Source organism: Rhinolophus sinicus, chromosome 5, assembly GCF_057876585.1.
Source record: "Rhinolophus sinicus isolate RSI-liver-muscle chromosome 5, RSI-T2T, whole genome shotgun sequence".
Taxonomy (NCBI): domain Eukaryota; kingdom Metazoa; phylum Chordata; class Mammalia; order Chiroptera; family Rhinolophidae; genus Rhinolophus; species Rhinolophus sinicus.
Window position 1 is genome coordinate 72,008,594 of NC_142505.1, and position 15,688 is coordinate 72,024,281.

At 56.1% G+C, this 15,688-nt stretch overlaps 1 protein-coding gene across 1 annotated transcript in view; it reads left to right on the forward strand.

The window, feature by feature from the left end:
- COL23A1 (collagen type XXIII alpha 1 chain) overlaps positions 1-11,953 on the forward strand; it is a 319,377-nt gene extending 307,424 nt beyond the window's left edge. Inside the window, exons 17-29 of the mRNA XM_074313377.2 lie at positions 848-892; positions 1,559-1,603; positions 2,536-2,625; positions 3,471-3,533; positions 3,830-3,886; positions 4,133-4,159; positions 5,158-5,220; positions 5,305-5,358; positions 5,559-5,585; positions 8,069-8,122; positions 8,389-8,475; positions 10,385-10,423; positions 10,852-11,953. Of these exons, the coding sequence (XP_074169478.1) occupies positions 848-892; positions 1,559-1,603; positions 2,536-2,625; positions 3,471-3,533; positions 3,830-3,886; positions 4,133-4,159; positions 5,158-5,220; positions 5,305-5,358; positions 5,559-5,585; positions 8,069-8,122; positions 8,389-8,475; positions 10,385-10,423; positions 10,852-10,854 (654 nt within the window). The 3' untranslated portion in view covers positions 10,855-11,953. The remainder of the gene's footprint in view (positions 1-847; positions 893-1,558; positions 1,604-2,535; positions 2,626-3,470; positions 3,534-3,829; positions 3,887-4,132; positions 4,160-5,157; positions 5,221-5,304; positions 5,359-5,558; positions 5,586-8,068; positions 8,123-8,388; positions 8,476-10,384; positions 10,424-10,851) is intronic.
- Positions 11,954-15,688: the final 3,735 nt, after the last annotated feature.

Sequence of the window (15,688 nt, forward strand, 5' to 3'; positions counted from 1 at the left end):
ACTGGTTCTTGAGCAGAGGGGTGACATTAAAATACATTGGGGAAGACTAGCTGGGGAATGCTGTGGAAGGTGAACAAAAGTGGTGTGGGGACAGCTGGAGGCAGAAAGGTCACCAGGAAGGTAGGTGCTGGGCGAGGGCCTAGAGGAGGGTGAGTGGAATGGAGGAAGATTATAAGACCAGGGACATCTCATGGAGGGTCCAACAAGAAGGAGGCAGGTTGGTGAGAGGAGATGGAAGGGTGAGGACTGGAGCTGGTGAGGCTGAGGGCCTGAGCAAGGTGTGGCCTTTGGGAGGGGACATAAGTTTGGGGGTGATGATGAGCCATGATGGGCGGGCAGACTTTGGGAATCCCAGCTTGGGAGTGGCTCAGACCTAGAGACTGAAGATGCCATCTCCTACCTGTGCAACCCAGGAACTCCCCCAGGGCCCGCAGACAGCAGGCAACAAAGCCGATGGGCAGAGAGCTCAGAGGACAGGCAGGGAGGGCAGTGCCAGGCCACTGCTAGGGATACAATTTTGGGCTGGCCTTAAATGCCAGCTTGAAGAGGCAATAGGGGACCATTGCAGGATCTTGAGCAGTGGAATATTGTGAAGAAATTTAGATTTGGGGGAGACTAGCTCTGAGGGCAGAGGGATTCTGGGCCACCTGACGCCTCATACCACCTCCCTGGACTCCATCAAGACAAGGGGTCTGACCTGGCTGGGTGGCAAGCAGGCTGTACAAGGGCCCTTGAGCCTGCTGCAGGCCATCTAGACAGGGACGTGACCCCTGGATAGAAAGGGTGGACTGGCAGTGGGTGGAGGGGGCCCTGTCTAAACACTGACTGACTTGACTTTCACACACAGGGTCCTCCTGGGCCACCAGGACCACCAGGGATCCCTGGAGCCAAGGTCAGTGCCATGCAGTGTGTGTCCCCCCAAGCTCCTTGTATCCAGGGCTTTCCTCCCCTCTCCTCTCTGCCATGCCCCCTCTGTTTCTCTCCCGCCATCCTAGTCTGGCTTCTTGGGGCTCAGAGAAAGGGGTCTGTTACTTCCTAACCAAGTGGGGTGGCTTCTTCCCGGCCCTAGCTATGCTACGCCCTGCGAAGCCTCGTTCACACATGAAAACCCATCAGTCGGTCCCCCGTGACATCCCAAAATCCCATAGAGGACATGGCCATTCCTATGGTCTGTACGCATTGTTATACCCTGCCCACTTGGCTCCAAAGAAAGAGCCCAAGACTGGAATTAGGCAGAATCTGGTCCCACTATCGTCCCTGGGCTATGTGGCATGGAGTAAGTCACTTAACCCTCTGAGCCTCAGCTTCCTACCAGCCTAACCTACCAGCCTATAGATTATAGCTCGAGGCTGCATCTGCCCATAGGGGCTGAGGACATGGAGGAGAGGAGTAGCCTGCCCCTGGCACCATGCTGGGCACCCAGTGGGCACCTTCCTAGAGGTCCAACAGCAGGGACTTGACCAGGAACAGTGTGCTGGTTGGGGGAGGCAGCCCAGTCACGGATCCCTCTCAGAGACCACGGGACACCCCAACCCCTCTGATGTCTGTTCCCTTCCAGGGCGAGCTCGGATTGCCTGGTGCCCCTGGAATTGACGGAGAGAAGGTCTCTGAGCTTTTCATTCCTTGGTGACACTGGTGCCCGGTGTTGTGGTGTGTGTGTGTGTGTGTGTGTGTGTGTGTGTGTGTGTTATGTCTGTGTGTTGTGTCTGTTTGTGTATCTCTGTGTGTGTCTGTGTCTGTGTGTCTGTGTTGTGTCTGTGTGTGTGTCTGTATGTGTGTCTGTGTGTGTACATAGTTGGCAGGCCACAGAGCAACGTGTGCAACGTGTGTACAAATTCCAGTTCTGCCTTTGGCCTGGAGCAGGCTGCTGTCTCCCTGCAGCCTCTGCTCCTCAGCCGCAGGTGAGGGTGGTGACAGGGCTGTTGTCAGGGTTAAATTACTCTGTGTATGGAGGACACTTAGAACAGTGCCCGGCACCACGTAGCAAAACTTTCAAATGTCAGCTAATCGCATTGCTGTCGTCATTAGCATTATTGTAAGTATACACGTGTGTGTGACCCTACACAGATACCAGTGTCCACGGGTGTCACTTGACATTAGTGGGTGTGTCTTTAGCACTGGGTCCCTAGTGTGTGGCACACTGTGGACATCACATAATTGGTTGAGAGGGGATTCCGTGACTGGAAGGTGACTGGGTGAATGGTTGGTTAGTTGTGGAAGTTGGGGGCTCCCATCACTGGCAACTGAGAGGTGAGCAAGTTGACCCTGAGCCCCATAAGGGCCCTCTCCTGGCTGCCCAGTCCCACTTGTTCCACTCCCCCTGCCCCCACCCTACACCCGTGTGCAGTGAGGCAGGTGTGGGGGTGCCCCCTCCCTGTCTCTATCCAGGCCCCTCAGTGCATCTGCCACCCGGGTTGGAGGCAGGGACCCACAAGGAGGAAACAGAGGTCTTGCCTGGCTCTGGGGACCTGTTGGAGTTCAGGAAGGGACAATGCCTGCTGATCCCCACTGAGCCCTTGTACATGTGGCTTTCAGGGCCCCAAAGGACAAAAAGGAGACCCAGGAGAGGCCGGGCTGACTGGACCCAAAGGGGAAGCAGGCAAGATGGGCCTGTCTGGCCTCCCGGTAAGTGGCTGGGTGGGCCCAATGCCCTCGCCCTATGTGGGTGTGGGGTCCCAAGGTGAGTGTGAGCCTGCCGGCAGCAGGGATCCGGCAGTCTCAGCCCAGCCCAGGGCCTTGGGGCCTTTGAAGGGAAGCTCTGGCTCCGCCCTCACTGCTTGGACTCTGTGAGCCCCCATTTCCTCACCCTAGAAGGACCCACCACCTACCTCCTGACCTCCTGAGGCCTCAGTAACAGTGGAATAAGGAGGCCCTGCCTAGTGGAAGCGAGTTGGCAGATGGTTAGACTGCCGCTCTGGCTGCCCCAGTCTGCATCCCATTGCATCTCCTACTGGCTGGGACACTGCACAAGCAACTAACCCCCCACCCCAGGCCTCGGTTTCCCCACCACTGAAATGGGGGGGGGGGGTGATAATTTCCCACTCCCATGAGGGAATGCACAGACAGGGCTGAGAATGGTGGCTGGCATGCAATAAATACGCACTGTCGCCATCGTCATCATTTTGATCGTTATTCTTGCCGTGGCTGGATTGGAAGAGCTGCCACCTGGTGCCACCACTTCACATCCACTGTCCATCCATGAGGCTCACTGAGCTAGAGAGGTAGTGCTGGGGGCACGCCTGGGTATTTGCTTCCAGAACCCCTGGTTGCCCCCTCTGTCCCAGAGGCAAACTAGAATGTGTACCGCTGTCACTGTGCTCTGTAGATACCGCTACTTTAGGCTGCACCTGCCAACCTGGCAAGTGGCTGCTGCGCTGAGCCTTATGGGGGCGGGAAGGGTAAGAGCTGATGGCTGTGGGTGGTGATTTTGGTGATGGACAGAAGGGGTTTGAGGCCATACTGTCCTACAGGGTGCCCACGGCCCCAAGGGGGAGAAGGGAGAGCCGGCATCTGACAACTTACAGGAGAGCCTGGTAAGGGGGGACTACTGAGGACCAGGGTCTCCCCCAACGCCCAGCCCAGGGGCAGCAGGGCCACTGGGGGGAGGGGAGCGGAGTGGGAGCCTAAGGCTGAGTCCTCCACCTGTTCTCCATCTGAGAACCCACAGGACAGCTACTGGGACCAACTAGGCAGTGCCCTCCTGGGAGGGAGCAGTGGCTCAGGGCCCCTCACGCAGGGAGTGCTCCTCCAAAGTCCCATGAGCTCAAGTGTGGGTGGGTGAGGGATAACGGAGCAATGCGTGACTGATCCACGTCTGACCCCTTTCTAGGCCCAGATCATAGTGGAGCCAGGGCCCCCTGGCCCCCCTGGTCCTCCAGGCCCCATGGTAAGAATATTTGGCTTGAAGCAGCTGAGATATGAAAAGGGTGGTGGGCCCAGGCCCGGGAGCTGTGACAGGAGAGGACAGGATTCCCCGGGGCGGGAAGGGACACATCAGGCAAGGAGGGCAGAGCCAAGGTCTGGCTTGGGAAGCCCCAGAGGTCAGGGCCACAGGGGCCCAGAGTGGCCTGCAAGCCTTCGTGGCCACTACAAGAGGGCACTGGCCCTGATCTGCTCTGTCCTCCTCCTCCAGGGCCTTCAGGGAATCCAGGGTCCCAAGGTGAGTTCTGGGGCGTGGGTGGAAACCCCCCTACTCACTGCAGACAGCCTGAACAGTTCCAGAAAGCCTTGCTAATGGGCAAAGTAAGGCGTCCACGCTTGGCCTCGGACCAGCCCTGTGTCTTCCCAAGGCCTGAACATCCTGAGTGCCCTGGAGCTGATGCCCCCATGCCCACACTGGGGTCTCTGTTGTTTCCCCTTCTCCCTCTGCCTGGGGCCCCAGTACTCTGCTTTTCCCTCCTCACCACTCACCTCCCCTTTCTCTGTGCCTCCCAATTCCTTGCCCCTTTCCCCCACGCCCCCCACATGCACATCTGTCTCTCAACAGCCCGCAGCCCAGACATGAAGTCTTGGGTTTGGTGTGTATTACATAATGTCATGTCCTCTCCTCTTAAATGAAAACCATGAGTGTGGCCTGCCAGTGTGCCCTGCCCCAGGGGGCCATGGAGAGGCCAACTGGCCTGACTGCTTGCCCTACCCTGAGGGAGCACACATCCCTGCTTCCCCAGCTCAAAGGCCAACTGGGGGATGCAGAGTCGTGGACTCCCAGAGCTGAGTGGGCCGAGCATATGGCCGACCAGATGTGCTGTTTCTGGTTCTGCTTTGTCCCAGGGCCACCCCAGACCATGTTTAGAAGAGGCAGATGGTGTCAGGGATAGAGTCCAAGACTGGGGCTCAGATACCCAGTCAGTAGTCAGCCCTTGCTGGCTGTGTGTCTGAACCCGTCCCTGCCCCTCTCTGTGTCTCTCTTTCCTCATCTCTTTCCACAACCACCTTCCATGATTAATGAGGGAAGTCATGTGTGGGAAAAGGTAAAATGCTCACACTTGCAGCTCATTCTGATTATTTGCATAGGAAGGAAGCCAGGGCCAGGCCTGTCAGAACCTGGGGTCTGTCCCTCTGCCCTGTATACCCCAGATCCCCACAGACCCCAAGATTTCCTGTCATTCCATCTGTCTGACCCTTTCCCCCTGACTGATGTCCCTCCTTTGTTTCCAGGGCTTGGATGGAGCAAAGGGAGAGAAGGGCGAGTCAGGGGAAAAAGGTCCCAGCGGCCTGCCTGTGAGTATCGTGGACTTTGTATGTCTTTAGAAGTGCTAAGTCCTGTAACTGTCATACCTCTTAACCCATTCCTTTTTCATTCAGGGGCCTGCTGGCCCACTGGGCCTTATTGGGCTGCCAGGAACCAAAGGAGAGAAGGTAACCACCTTCCCTTAATGCCTCCCCAACTATGGCTGTACATCTGTGGGGCCACTCAGCCCTGAGGCTCAACCCCTGCACTTCATTGGTCCTGGCACCAGAGTTCAGGCTTATGGACAACTCACAGGGCTGAACTTTCTAGTAGCTATGCTCCCAGCACCCCGTCACAGCCCCCTCACATCTCCTTTTTCTCTCCTCAGGGCAGACCTGGGGAGCCAGGACTAGATGTAAGTATCTCACCATTCACTGTGATCAGGTCCTTCCTGTGTGTAGCTTCTGCCCCCATGCTGAATGTACAGTAACCTGATCTGGTTGTCTTGGGTGTGACCCCCTTCCCCAGGGCTAGGACTACATCTGCCTGATTCCCCCTACATCCCCAGTGCCAAATCCAATGCACAGCCCAGAGTTGGTGCTTTATGGGTGGGTGGATGGATGGGTGGGTGGGTGGATGTGTGGATGGATGGATGGATGGATGGATGGATGGATGGATGGATGGATGGTGGATGGATGGATGGATGGATGATGAGTGGATGGGTGATGGATTGATGGATGGATGGTTAGATGGATGGATGGATAATGGATGGCTGATTGATAGATGGATGGATGCATGCATGCATGGATGATGGGTGATGGATGGATGAATGATAGATGAATAGATGATGGATGGATAATATATTGGAGCAGGGAGGTGGGAAGAACAGTGAGGAGCCTGTTGCAATATCCTGGTGAGAGACGATGAGGCTGTGGGAAGGAGATGAAGGGAAGTATTAGCCCAGTACTGATTGGATCAGGTGTCTGTTGCTTGCAAGAGACAGAAAACAATTTAAACTGGTTTAAACTGACTCATAACTGAAAACTCCAGAGGTACAAGCCCATGGATCCAGGTGTGTAAACACAACCCAGCCTCTGACCCTCTCTTGCGTCTGATTCCTCTGTGTGGGCATCAGTCCCAGTTCCACATGGTGATAAGATGGAGTCAACAGCCCCAGACCTGCATCTTCCTGGCCCCAAATCTGGAGATGGACTATTTGCCTCAGTCTCTACTCTTTTAGAAAATATTCTCACCAACCCTCATTGGTCCCAGTTGGGTCAGTGCTGAAGTATCACTTGGTCATAGGAATTCAGTGCCCGATTGGCCAGGCCTGATCACATGCTCCATCCTGGAGCAGGGGTGGAGTCAGTGAATTGTGAGAAGCGAGGGGGGATCCCCAGGAAAGCCAGGTAGCTATTCCAAGGGAAATGGTGACCAGATACAGGGCTACAGGGCCTCTGATGTCCGTCCTAGACTTTAAGGAGAAAATGTCACCTTGAAGAGTAACTATAGACAAGGAAGAAGAAGAACCCTAACCTGAGTTTCTGACTGGGAGGGCCATGTTCCATCGACGAGAAGGGTTGGGAGAAGACAACATCTGGACTCAGGGACGTAGTTGGGGCGGAGCTAGACTCCATGCCACCAGCAACATGGCCACAGCTGTCTTCTGGGAGACCTGGAGCTCAGAGTGTCATCTCAAGGCCACACCTACCTGTTCTACCTGGCAAACCCCTAGTGCCCACTTCACCAGGCCCAGCTAAAATGGGGAGTTTGCTCAGAAGCCCTTCCTGACCTCACAGCTGGACAGAACAGCCCCTTTCCTTGGAAACCCTTGTCATCCGGTTCACTCCTCTGTCACAGCGTTGATCATCCTCTGCACCCCATTGCCCGCCATGTTAGACTGTGCGGGAAGTGTCACATTTGTACCTACGGAGTTTTAATTTATGGAGGTGACTCAGTGATGCCACAGAGAGGCCAATGCCATTGAAAGATTTTATTACTTACATTTCCCGAGAGAAGGGCATGCCAGGCCATGCAGGACCACGTGGGGAAGCACTGGGTTTGGCCCAGAGGCGGAAAGGAGCAGAGAAAGCCTAGGCCAGAGCTTTCATAGGGGTTTCCATGGGAACAGCAAGGCAGAGCAGGGGAAACAGTTTAGGACAGGCCAGTCTGAGTAATTCCAGCAGGCTTCAGCTATAGGGGTGCTCTCTAGATGCCTGCTGCCTGGCCCTTGGACGATTCCGGCAGAGGAAATATAGTTCTGATATGTGAGAGATAAAGCAGGTGGCATCTGAAAGGCATGCTCCCAGCCTGGCCCTCAGCCATCTCTAGGAACTGGCTAGTCTTGGGAGGGACAGCCTCTCCCCAGCCAGCAAGATTTTTTTAGACGTCAAAACATCAGAAGATACAGAAAATAAACAACATAATAAATACAAGAGGGAACACATCTGTTTCTCTGTCCCTAGCATCCTGCCCACAGCCCAGTTCCTAGTGGATGTTTAGAGATGTTGGTTGGATAAAGGGGTGGATGGATGTACAAGAGTTTGAGCCAAGGGCAGAAAACAGAGGGCATTATTTCTTGATTTCCCAAAGACGGTAACATAAACTTCCATGGGTTTCCTAGGTCTCTGTCCCCAGCCCAGCATGGGCCAGTGCCAGCTGCATCTGTCTGTGACATGAGGGAAGATCCCTTGCCAGTGGTTCTGCCTGAGGGCTTCCACCCACAGACTCTGACAGTGTCCAGAATGCATGCTTTTCCCTAACTCAGCCTTGGACCCAGCACATGTGTCACCTAGGAGTTGGGGCCAGCTTGGACCACAACTATGGAGGGAAGGGGCAGAGATAACAGGAGCAAACTTCAAACCTCATTTTCAGTTTAGCCTTTAATCTTTTTGACAGGGTTTCCCTGGACCCCGAGGAGAGAAAGGCGACCGGAGTGAGCGTGGAGAGAAGGTGGGGCAGGCAGAGAGAACGTGTGGGCAGCTGGAGAGGACATGGGACAGGGGGAAAGACAGAGGGAGGCAAGTGAAGAGAAGGAGGGAAGGGGCAGAAAGGACATGGGAGAAAGGAACAGGCAGAGAGATACGGGGTGGGCAGGAGGATACTGGGATGGGAGTAGCACGGCAGGGTGGCTGCCAACCCCAGGCACATCTCAGAGGTGCTGGAGGCATCCTGGGCATGGCAGACATGGCCATACCCCTATCTCCCTTCTTGTGTAGGGGGAACGAGGCATCCCTGGCCGAAAAGGAGTGAAGGGCCAGAAGGGCGAGCCGGGACCGCCAGGCCTGGACCAGCCATGTCCTGTGGTGAGTGTCAGAGCAGGAGCCCCAACCCAGGTCTTTGTCACCTCCTGACAGTGTCTTCCCTGTCCTCAGAGCTCACATGCAAGTCCCAGAGGCCGAGCTGGCCCTGCCCTGGGGTGCCTACCCTGCCAGTGCTACCATTGCTGTCACTCCCATCATGGACAGTCCTCTTGCTCTGGTCCTGACCCCTCAATGGGCGCAGCTTGGGGGATCTGCCCCATCTATACAGAGGGAAGACTGACCAGGGCAGTCTGTGTGTTGGGATCACTACCCCGTCTTTACTCAGCTTCCTTGGCCATACAGGAGGATGGGACCGTCCTGCCCTCTCTGGCTGTCTGTCCCGGAGGAGGCTTTTTCTGGTCTGGGTGGCCCCACGCTGTCCCCTGATTTCTCCTTCAGACCCACCCTTCCCTGATCCCTATGGTCTTCTCCTTTCCTGCTCTGTCACCACAGCCCCTATGGCCCACCCGACCCAGTGCCTGAAATAACCAAAATTCAGTTCCCTTTTTCTAGAAGGCAGGGGAGGTTACATGTCAAACTCTTCCAGTGGAGCTCAGAAAAGACAAGGAAACAAAACAGCTGAGTTTCCATACTAAATGTGACCAGATACTCATACCTGGCCACCCTTGCCAGGAACATGGGGACAGGGATCTCCAGCCATGTGTGTGACCGCCTTCCAAAGAAGGATCAGGGCTAGGGACCCCCAGAAGACTCGAGCGAGTCACTCAGCCCTCTGTTCCTCTCTCGTCATCCGTACAACGGAGGTGCTGACCCCAACTCCAGATGGTTTAGAGGAGGCAATGAGGAAAAGACATAAGGAGCTGAGCAGTGAGCACATGCAAAAAGTGCATGCCAGGGACAGCAAGGGACAGGGTGGCCCTGTAGATCCAGCCCCTGGGCCAAGACTTCCCTCTAAGTCATGAAGGCTTTGTCTTTGAAACAGGAAAATCCTAAATGCGGAGGCAAGCGAGGGGCGCCAGGCTGGAGGGGCCTGGCGAGGGGCCACGGCCCCTGCCCTGTGGTAGGCGGTCTGGCCTGCTGTGTGCTGTGCTGTGCTGTCCTCTGCCCGCCCTTCCCACTCCTGCCTGCCTCCTCCCCAGCGCCCCTGGGGCCCCAGCCTGTGCCCCCCACTGGATGCACGGCCTTGTCCGGGGGTGCTCCTACAGGTCTGCGGCCCATGCGGAGGGCCTTGCAACAGAGTGAAATGTTTTTGCCCCAGGGTCCCCCAGGGACTCTGGGCTGGGGGAGTCAGCCTTTGTCCCTCTCCAGTCCCCAACCCTCCAGGCCACCTGAGGAAAGCTCCCCCTCCTTGTGTCTGACTGCTCAGCAGGCATGGCTGATGCTCCCAGATAACCACCCTCCCCTCCAGTTCCACCCTGCCAGCCTCTGCCTGCCTATCTGCTTCTCAGATCCAGAGGCAGGGACCAGGCAGGGCCTCAGGGGGATCCCACTTCCTAAATTGTCCATACACTCTTCTCCAATTCTTGAAAGTTCTCAGACCCCCAGGGTGAGGGTCCAGAGCCACCAGGCAGGAAGCCATGCAGCCCAGAACCGGGCCGGGCCTTCCTCCTAACCAGCAGGTGTCCAGCATAAGCCCGATACTCCAGTGTCCTCCTGGTTCTGCCCACTGCACAGGTGTCCCAACAAAGCCCCACGGGGGTGCACTCAGCACGAGTGCAGTGAGGAATAGCAATGTCCGGTGGCATGTCTGGTGACCCATGTCCAGCTGCCTGGGTGGACAGGGCAGGCATTCGGGTCCTGCTTCCATGGGGTCCAGCAGCCTCAATGGTAGCTCCCTGGGCACCTCCCTACACCCTGGGTAGGAATGTGCAGGGCAGGAATGTACAGTGGGGGGGGAGGGGTAGAGAGTTGCCTAGCCCCCACCTGTCACTGAAAGCTTCTTCTCTTCCAGGGCCCCGATGGGCTGCCCGTGCCTGGCTGCTGGCATAAGGTACCTTGTAGGGAAGTATCCAGGACAGGCGGGGAGGAATTGGGGGACAAGAAGGATCCTGGGGGCTGGGTGTCTGCAGTTCCCCACAGTAACCGAATAGCCAGGCTTCCCTGTAACAACCTGAGTTTTGACTCTCCTGTAATGTGGCCTAAGGCTTAGGTCCATGGTCCTGGGTGATTGTGTGGGCCCACCCTGTTGGTTGCACCAACAGGGCTCACTTAGCACCTGGCCTAGCCAATGCAAAGCCATCAGGGCCCCCTGGGACTTTTCCAACCCCAACCCCCTGAGACGGGGTGGAGCCAGGATCCTAGGACTAGAGGAGGGGGTGTACCTGTTCCTGAGGAAATATGGAAATGCGAAAGATGGGGAGGGGAGCCCCAGGGGCCTCTCAGCCCCTCCTCACCTTCAGTCTTTCCCGCCTTTTCCAGTGACCCCAGTGCCAGCTCACAACCTGTACAGATCGTTGAGGACATTTTTAATTTTTGTAAAAACAAAACAGTAATATATTGATCTTTCTTCACGGGATACACTGCTTGTGGCCTTTTAACCCTTGAGTGTGTGTCCAGCCCAGCCCCAGAATGATGAGCATATGAAGCTGGCAGGAGCATGGACAGGCGGGTCAGGGAGTTGTGTACCTGAGGGGCACCCACAGGACTTGGTTCTCACGGGAAGGAGACACAGGTGAAAGTACCTGCCCCAGGTGAGGCTGCCAAGATGCTGAGTTGGGCCTTCAGCCACCTGATTAGCTGAGAGACTCTGGCTGCCCAGCTGCCCTACAAGAACCTGCCCCCTGCAGATCCAGAGCCCACAGCGCCCACCCAAGTCTTGGATGGCCACTGCAGCTGCTCCTGACCTCTCCAGCCTCTGGACTCAGCCAAAGCCAGCTGCCCACTCTCTCTGGCTCTCCTGGACCCTGGGTTTGCCAGGGCAGGAGAAGACTCCCACCCAGGCCTTGCATCTAGGCACTGAGGGCTGTGGAAAGCACCCTGAGCAGGTCTAGCTCTCACCAAGTTCATTAGGCCTCAGGAAGCCGGCCTGTATGAGAACACACGTCCTCTGGCCAGGAGCAGAGGCCAAGCACTGTGATCGCCACCACATGGACCCAGCTGCAGGGAACTCTGTGGTCCCCGAGAGTGGAGGATGGCAGGGCCCAGGCTGCAGTGGCTGCTGCTTTCTGTCCAGCTCAACACCACCCGGAGCAGGGATGTGACGGGACTTTGCCAGCCTGAGGAGACAGGCTTCCAGCTCAGAGTTTGGGTCACCCTGGCCCCAAGTCTCCCACCCAGGAGAACTCTGGTCAGCTTGCCAAAAGTGGTCCTCCACGTGAACTGTGCAGATAAGAGAACCTCGGGGCTGGTTCCCAGCTGGCCCCAGCAGGGGTCCTGCAACCTGGGCATCGGCGCTGTGCGTCTGGAGAGGCTTCCCCACCTCTGACAAGGGTCCCCAGCCACCAGCTCTGGCCCAGCTACGTGCCTCCCCTCTCTGTGTAGATGGATATCACTGTGTGGAATAAACCACCCATTTGTGTCTGGGTGTGCCTGTCCTTGCAGACTGCCCCTGGGGCACCTCCGGGTGAGGTTTCAGCCTGGCCATTGCAAAGTGGGGAGGGATGGGGGACTCTCCCTAGGTCAGAGCCACCCCAGAAACCAGAAGAAGTAGTTCAGGGTCAGGGCAAAGATAGGATTTGGAGTTAGGAAGACACAGTCTCAAGGCCTAGCCCTGCCACGTACCAGCTGAGCCCTCTGACCAGTCACACAGAGGATCCCCTGTGAGCTCCTCTGATCCAGTGACCAGTGACTGCTTGCTGCACAGCAAATCATCCCAAAACTTGTTGCCTTAAAACAACGATCCTTTATATATCTGTCTTACAGTTCTGGGGTTAATGGGCTCAGCTGGGTGGTTGTCACTCAAGCTGTCCCACATCTGGTGTTGATGCTGGCTATCAGCTGGGAAGTCAGATGGCCAGAACACCTACCTGGGCCTCTCCAAATGCTCTGGGCTCCTCACAGCATGGCTGCTGGATTCCAAGGGTCAATGTCCCACGTAGACCAGTAGCAGCTGTGTCACTTTTTATGGCCAAGTCTCAAAAGTCATATGGTGTCACTTCCTGCCACAATCAGCAGTTGACCCCCAATTCAAGGGACAAGTATTAACATAGTATTTTAAAGAGAAAATGTAGGGTAGTAGATCTTATTGCAGCCATCTTAGAAAATTCAACCTGCCACCTCATCTGTAGAAAGGGACAGGGATGCTTACAGTCCAACTGGTTAGTGAGGACCAACTGCGTGGAATACGAGAACCCAGCACAGGTCAGGCACCTGGCAGCTCCCATGATTCTGAGATCTCTCTCCCACCTCCCCACTCCAACACCAAGCAAGGGCCACAGTCTTGCAACGCGTGTCTGCATTGCTCATCCCAGCTGGTCCTTATGACAATCCTGAGAGAGTGACCCAGCAAATATGCCCGTTTCACAGGTGACCAAACCAAACACATCCAGGGTGGTGTAGACAAGAAGGGGCCTGCAGTGATGGCGTCCCAGGCCTTCTCCCTCCAAGGAATGAGGCGTAAGGAGGGCCACAGTTTGTGTAGTCCCCGAGACCCCACTGTGGCCTTCTCGCTAAGCAGAGGAGCCCCAGCCACACCCTGGCTAAGGGAAGAGGAATGTGTTGAGTCCTCACCTCTGTCTCCCTAAGTTGCTGGCGATAAGTGGCTGGCCCACTGCTCTGCGTCATCAGGGAAGCCAGTAGTATGAAAATAAAGACAGAAACACAGTGGCGCTGTGATGACTGACAGAGATCGCTGGCTGTCCACGTGCCCTTTGGCGTCCCAGCATAACCTCACAGAGCTACTGCACTCCACAGTTTGTAGTTCGCTCCTCCCTCCATCCAGGTACCTCAGGGTTCCCCCCACAAGACTTGTGAAGGAGGGGACTTATGTGGTTGGTGTCATTATTTCCATTTTTCATATGGGGAAACTGAGGCTCGGAGGGAGTAGTCATCTGCCAAAGGATGTACAACTAGGGTGTCTTTCTGAAGTTGCTTGGTAGCGCAGTCTGCTAGGCATGATCGACGGGCAGATCTTTGTGTGTGTTGAAGCCACATGTTCCCCCTTCCCCAGATATGGGGGGGTCCCTTTCCTGCTCCTTTGGGGAAGACAAGGCCATTCATGACTCACTGCTGCCCCCTTCTGGCCTCACAGTGTATCTTCAGGCCTGCAAACTTCAACAGCAAACTTCATATTTTAGAGCCTGCGGATTGCTACTAGAGCTTGGAGCCGGGCAAGACACTACAGGAGAGTTGAATGACTTGCTCAAGGTCCCAGCTGAGGCCTGGGCGAGTGCCCTACCTCACAGCTGAGTCTCAAGGACTGAGGGTTTCACATTTCCCTGCCAAGAAGGGCAGTTCTGCCTCAAACTACTCCCCTCCAAAAGAAAGGAAAGCACATTTATTGAGCCCCACTAAATAAATGTGTGCCAGGCAACTAAACTAATCTCAAGAATTCCTACCGCCTCTTGCAGATGAATCTAAGGCCTGAAGGATGGGCTGACCCTGGACTCCCTGCTCCTGATCCCTAGGCTATGACACGGGATGCTTTGGCTTGTGGCAAGGACTGGGGGACACTCCTGGCATTCAGTGAGCAGGGCCAGGGATATCAAACATCTGAAATGCATAGGCAGTCTGCCATTCATCTCACTAAGAATGCCAGTGCGGCCCGAATTGAGATACACCATGCCCTGGGTTCAAATCCTGGCTCCGCCACTTCCTCCATTCCCGGCCTTCTTGGCCTCCAGTGGCACTTCCAAGGCCAGGTATGAGATCAGGGACAGAAGAGTGCTTAGCTTGGGACCAGATACAGGAAGGACTAGGCTTTTCGAAGCAGGAAGGAGAGGCTTCCTGGTGTTATCCTGCCCTGTAGTAGATACTCTTGACCCAGGAAGTGGCCCATTTGGAGGCCTGTCCTGTCCTCTAATTGTATTGTCTCCTGACCCTGGACATCCTGGGAGTGAGTGGAATGTGTGCTGGGCCCTGAGGCTGGAAAAGTCCTGAGCCAACCTGACTTCTCTGAGCTGCCCTGGGCCACAAGACAGGCTTGTGTTTGGGCTCAAGCCAGGGCCAAAGATGGGCCCCAAAGCATTGCTTGTGGCATCTACTACTTTTCTGAGGGTCCAGCCCTCTTCCCCGCATGTGGCAGGAATTTTTGGTTAATTTGGGAGGAATCTTTTTTCAAGAATCATACATAAGGTTCAATTCAGCTTTACAATTAAAAGTAAGAAACTCCATTCAGTTTGGGAAGATGAAAAAGTTCTGGAGGTGGATGGTGGTGATAGTTGCACAACGAGGGGAATGTACCGCATGCCACTGACCTATACACTTAGAAACGGTTAAAATGGTCAATTTTGTTATGTATATGTTATCACCAATAAAAAAGGAAAAAGAAACTCCAAGTGCTCTTTAATAAATGTGTTAAGCATTTTATAGTTTTATGAGGGAAGACATGAAGAAACCAGCAATAAGGGAGCAAAGCAAAGGGCTGTAACCCCAGACCTTGTCCTAGGGTTCAAGACAGAAAGCCCCAGGAAGGCCATGTCTTCTGTTATCCCAGCTTCCCAGCCCCTTGGGGGCATTTTCCTCTCACCCTGGGCTAGGAGTCAAGCCGACCTGAGCTGGAGTCCAGCCTGTGCTGCACACTTGTTCCGTCTGAGAGCAAAGCCCTTTCCAGCTCTGGGCCTCGATTTCCTGGCCATAGACTTAGTACAAGGCTCAGGAGGCCTCCCAACTCTCCTCCCACCTAAACACTTTATGGCTCTTAGCGTCGATAACAGCTCACGTTCACCCTGCCTGGAGTCCCGGTGAACACTCACGGCGGGTCCCAGTTTATGCACCGGGAAGGCGACTCAGAGACTGAGCCCGGGATAGGCCTGCCGGAGCTAGAGCATTACTCAAGTACGGGAGCCGCGGCGGGCTCACCCGTGGACCCTTCCGCGGAGGGAATCCGGTGAGGAGCCTATCAGGTTCGTTCGCCCAAAGAATTTACTGACAAGCGCGCCCCCCTCGTGGTGGGGGCGGGGCCGCGGCGGGGCGGGGCCGCGGCGGGGCGGGGCCGCGGCGGGGCGGGGCCGCGGCGGGGCGGGGCCGCGGCGGGGCGGGGCCGCGGCGGGGCGGGGCCGCGGCGGGGCGGGGCCGCGGCGGGGCGGGGCCGCGGCGGGGCGGGGCCGCGGCGGGGCGGGGCCGCGGCGGGGCGGGGCCGCGGCGGGGCGGGGCCGCG